Source organism: Alligator sinensis, unplaced genomic scaffold (assembly GCF_000455745.1).
Source record: "Alligator sinensis unplaced genomic scaffold, ASM45574v1 scaffold999_1, whole genome shotgun sequence".
In the NCBI taxonomy this organism is placed as follows: Eukaryota; Metazoa; Chordata; order Crocodylia; family Alligatoridae; genus Alligator; species Alligator sinensis.
This window is the reverse complement of record NW_005842571.1, coordinates 250,306-255,107: the sequence shown is the minus strand read 5'-3', so window position 1 is coordinate 255,107 and position 4,802 is coordinate 250,306. Positions and strand designations below refer to the sequence as shown.

General features: G+C 37.8%; 1 protein-coding gene across 1 annotated transcript in view; it reads right to left on the bottom strand.

The window, feature by feature from the left end:
• Positions 1-3,478, bottom strand: part of PENK (proenkephalin) — a 4,067-nt gene extending 589 nt beyond the window's left edge. The window contains exons 1-2 of the mRNA XM_006032437.3: positions 3,437-3,478; positions 1-321 (exon numbers count right to left, since the gene is read on the bottom strand). The exon at positions 1-321 is cut by the window's left edge and continues 589 nt beyond it. Coding sequence (XP_006032499.1) covers positions 1-321; positions 3,437-3,478 — 363 coding nt within the window. The remainder of the gene's footprint in view (positions 322-3,436) is intronic.
• Between the last annotated feature and the right edge of the window lie 1,324 nt (positions 3,479-4,802).

Below are 4,802 nucleotides of genomic sequence, written 5' to 3'. Positions count from 1 at the left end.
AGAATTAGCCAAGGTGTCATCATCTGAGTCTTTCTTCATGAATCCTCCATACCGCTTAGCAAGAATTTCTCCTCCAGTGGTTTCCTCCTCTGGTTCTACATGGTAAAGCTCATCCATTTTCTTCATGAAGCCACCGTACCTTTTCATGAAGCCACCATACTTCTTCGCTAGCAAATGGTTCTCATCCTGTTCTTTCTTGTTGTCTACTGGAGCGCTGTTGCCCTCCGCAGAAAGATCCAGTTTAGTCAGTTGTAGAATCTCCTTGCAGGTTTCCCAGGCTTTTGAAGAAGGCAGTTTTCCCTCACATTCTAGTGTGCATGCCTGAAAAATTGATGCGATTTACTAAGACTGGTTTAGTAGAAACAAACACCTTGGTGTTTTCTGGCTTTTACTTATTTATTTTAAAGCACAGAATCCAACCTTTATGAATGGGTTGTAGAAATTTCCTTTGTCTACAATTTATTTAATAGTTGTTATGTAGTTCTTTCACCTTTCTAGGAAGCAGCTGACACTGTCCTCTGTAAGAGGCAGGACACTGGGCTAGATGGATTGTTGTTCTGATCTGTCATGGCAATTCATGATTATATTTTAAACAAAGACACAAGTGTGCACACTCACACACCTCTATTCTGGCTTGGGAATATAAACAAAAATTGAAAAAAATATGAAGGTTCATGAGTAGATCCAAAAAACCTCTATTTTATTTATCACTTCTTATCCACTCCTGTTATGAAGTCACTTAAAAAATACAAACAGTTATAAGAGTTTATTGGATCCTTATAAAATAAGGTAATGTTAATACATTTTAGGAAAATCTTAGTTTGGTAAATTTTCCATCCTGTATACAAATGTGACATTGCTATCCGTGTTGGCACATTTACTTACAAGTTAGAACATAAAAAGACAATAATAGTGAAAAGAAGCCACCTGTAATGTGATGTTCTAAGTATCTCCAGTGGCTCCTATAGTTTTATTACTCTATAGTGTCTTTTCTGTTTTTATTGTTTTAACAAATATTTCAAATATACTTGGGTTCAAATTTTAAATGAACACATAGAAATATAGGTTTTGCTATGCAAGATTAGACTACAGGTCTACATAGTCTGGGTACTGTAGTAGTGTCAGATATGAGGAAGATGAATATCACTAAGTAGCTCTGTACAGAGAAGAAAAACTGCCTCTTGACCTACATAATCATTTTACATGCTGAAGTATAGCATAAGTTAACAAAACATAGATAAATGTTGTACAATGTAGCTTGTCATAGTTTACCTACATGTACTAGAGAAAATAGTTAATATTGCTATTCATTAGTAATAATTATTGGTATGTCATGGAAGTTATTTTCCATGCAGTCATGATCTTCAGTAACATAGGAATGAATTACAATATACCAATATTTGCTCTTTTCATCCATAATTTTTCTCCTTTTCTATGCCACTGTGATTAATTCTATAAAGAACCACTTCAATGTTCTCAGTGCTGTTTTTTAAAAATTATTATGTAAGATGCCAAAGTGAAAAGTCAGAACAACATATAAGCACCTTTAAGTTTTAGACCTGAATAGCTCAAAATGTGTCATGACAAGGATTTTGACAAAGATTAAATAGGTTTAGATAAAACTGAATTAAATGAACAGTTATGTTGAAATTGTTTCACCGCACAAAATAATTTCCATTGTACTTTCTTATAATTTAGAATAGATGGCACTCTAACAAGTGAATAAATCACTACAGTTATAGTCTCATAAATGGTGAGAAATTTTAAGTCATGGACTAATTACATTTGAAATGCTGTGTACTTTTACATTCATTATTAATTTTATAGTTTCCATTTCTTTAATTATAGATGAAAACAAATAACAATAAGGATATTTGATTTGCCTATATTGGGAGCATTCTGTCTATGGATTTTATATGCTTTAGGACTGTTAAACTAATAGCAACTGATTAGTTTACTAATTCTGTGATTAGCTATGTTTTTAATCTTTTTATAATTGTATAACTGTCCATGGAACAGAAAGTTTAGGCTGTAATGATTTTCATATTAATAATCACTAGGGATTAATAGGTTAACCTGAGATGCTGTTCAAAGCAGTTTATGTTGCTTGCAACATTTCACTTGGAAAGTGCCTCTAATTTTCAGCTTTTTTAATTGGCACTGCATGAATATTTTCCTACAAAAACATTTTCATTATATCAATGATATGATCTCAGCTGCAGTCTGATTTGGAAATTTCTGTAATAGAAAATAAGCAAAACATTTTTCTTTTTTTGTTAGTAGATCTGTTTCAACAAACACCCTCCCAACTCTAATAAACATGCCCCAAATACTTTGTATGTAATAAATGGTGTGATTACATCCTCTGGTGTGCAATATGATAAAAGTAAGTATGAACTCACAGGGTATGTTTAAATTTCCTGGTGCTCAATATGATAACAACAAATATGAACTCACAACATGTTAATGTGTCTCTCTGGAGTTGCTGTTAGTATAGAAAAGATTATCTGGTTTGTGCCTTCACTCTTGTGTTATATCAGCTGAAAAAATGCTGTTACTGAGCAGTATAACACTTTTTTCTACCTCTGATGAAATTTGTACACGGAAGCTTGTTAAAATGAATTTAAACTTCGCAGTTGAGATTAAGGATTGATTCAAAATTTAATACATTAAACATGCAGTTTTTATAGATCTATATCATGTTGGCTTTATAGATCTGTATCATGTTAGCACCTATCTATACAGATAAACAATCATAGGTAACTGCTGAGTTTAAAGATGCACCATTGTTTCTGTAACAAACAAGATTTATAATTCTGGTAATTCCTTGTGGACACAAACAACCACTGACTTTTATAGGCATTTTGGATGCAAAACTTTTAGGAAGTTCATTAGGAATGCTGAGTGCACAAAGGCTGCAAGATCAAATCCTTGAAGTGAGAGACTCCAGCAGGCTGGATGCTACTGCCTAAGAGCACACAGCATTACCAGTTCCCACTGAAGTCACTAGCAACTGTAGGAATCCAGCATTTTGCAGAATCAGACCCTTACATTCCATGCAAGTCCACTGTAATAAGCAGTGCTAATAGGGCTTAATTAGAGAAAATAACATCTCAATTTTGATTGGGCAGCCATGGTTTCTTAACAAAATTTGTTTTAAAAACAGATGTTAAAGAAGTATGATTTACAGGCAGAGCTTTGTGTCTGCACTGGCACCAATGTATTTGGAAAATAGGCAGTTACTGCTGTTTCCCCAAACTACTGAGCACTCTGCCCAGGCTCCAGCCAAACACTTATGCACCCACCTAATCAGTCTCATCTGGCTCTAGGAAGCACAAATGCAGTTCCCATTGACTTCAGTGAGACTACTCAGGTACTTAAAGGTAAAGCCAGCATTTAAGTGCTTTAGCGTATTGCAACCCCTTAGCTCACTCACTGCGACATCATGGTTCTTTGACGGTGCAGTATCTCGTGCCATACGAGTGTCAGTACTTAATTAGGAGAAGAGCTACAGTGCAGAGCAGCAGCAGTCTCCTGAAAAATTATTGCATCCTTCTTCTGAAACAATTCTTTTGTTTTTGAGATCTTTATCTTTGTGTGAGTGTGCGCGTGCATGTGTGCGTTACCCATTACTGATAAAAATAGCTTAAAATCACTTCAGGGACTCTCTCTGCCTCTAATTCTCTATTTTCATTGACTTTTAATCACTTCTGAAAAAGGAAAAAACTTCCTCTGCAAAAAGTTTCCAAAAGCCAGATTTGAGAAATTGACTCCAAAAAATACTGTCCCCTTCAGCTATCCACAAAGCAACTGCAGAAATGCAATATAAACATGTCGAAAATGGATATTTGGCTGGGAAGATCTAGTTGGGGATGGTCTGGCTTTGAGCAGGGAACTAGGAGACTTTCTGAGGTCCTTCCAACCCTCGTTTTCTATGATTTTATGACATAAGACAATCGGTTTCTAATCTCTCTCAGCTAGAACAGCCTTACACACTCTGAAAACGTTTCCGACATAATGACTTGGGTTTTATTTTATTTTTTTTCGAGTGGAAGTATTTACACTAACACAAAGTTTGCAGACTTTCCCCGTCTGTATGTAGAAAGTGCCTCTAAACTTCCAAGCTTTTTGATAGTTAATCCCTGGAATCACAGCTTTAAAGTTAAATGTGTGCTTTCCACTTGGGACTTGTCCTATTTGTATGATTTATATTGCAAAGCTCCCCACCCCCACCACTTTCCTGCAACATACAGTTTGCAAATGCGTTTCACAGCGGACTTTCCCCCCACCAACTAGCAGTAGCCTCCAACGGAGTCTTTTCTCTGTTAGCAGAGGAAACTTAAAGAGCTTCAAGCCTACGTTAGCAGAGGGAGCTTCCTCTAGCACCAAGACCACACTGTAGAGCAACGCGATGCGTTACTGTCCCGGGAGGGGTAGACGAAGGACTGGCCGCTGCTCGGAGGCTGGATGTATCTCACGGCCAGTTCTGCAAACATGCTTGGTTTGCTCGGACATTGTGACCAGCATGGCAATAACAGCTCTTTTCTCGTTAGACTCTCCTGAAAACTGCCCACGGGGGTTAACCTCCCCCCCAGAGCGCTTTTAACCCCGTGTCGAAATTGAGTACATGGACGGGGCAAGCTTTGCCTCCGGCTCCAAGGGCGGCTACGTGCTCCCGGGCAGAGGAGGCCGGCAGGGCTCTCCCCCCCACAACCCCATGGCCCCAGGGGCACTTCTAGTTCATGTTGCTCGGGCCTGCCAGCTGAGCGTACACCACAGGGCGCTCGCGGCGGCACCGAGCC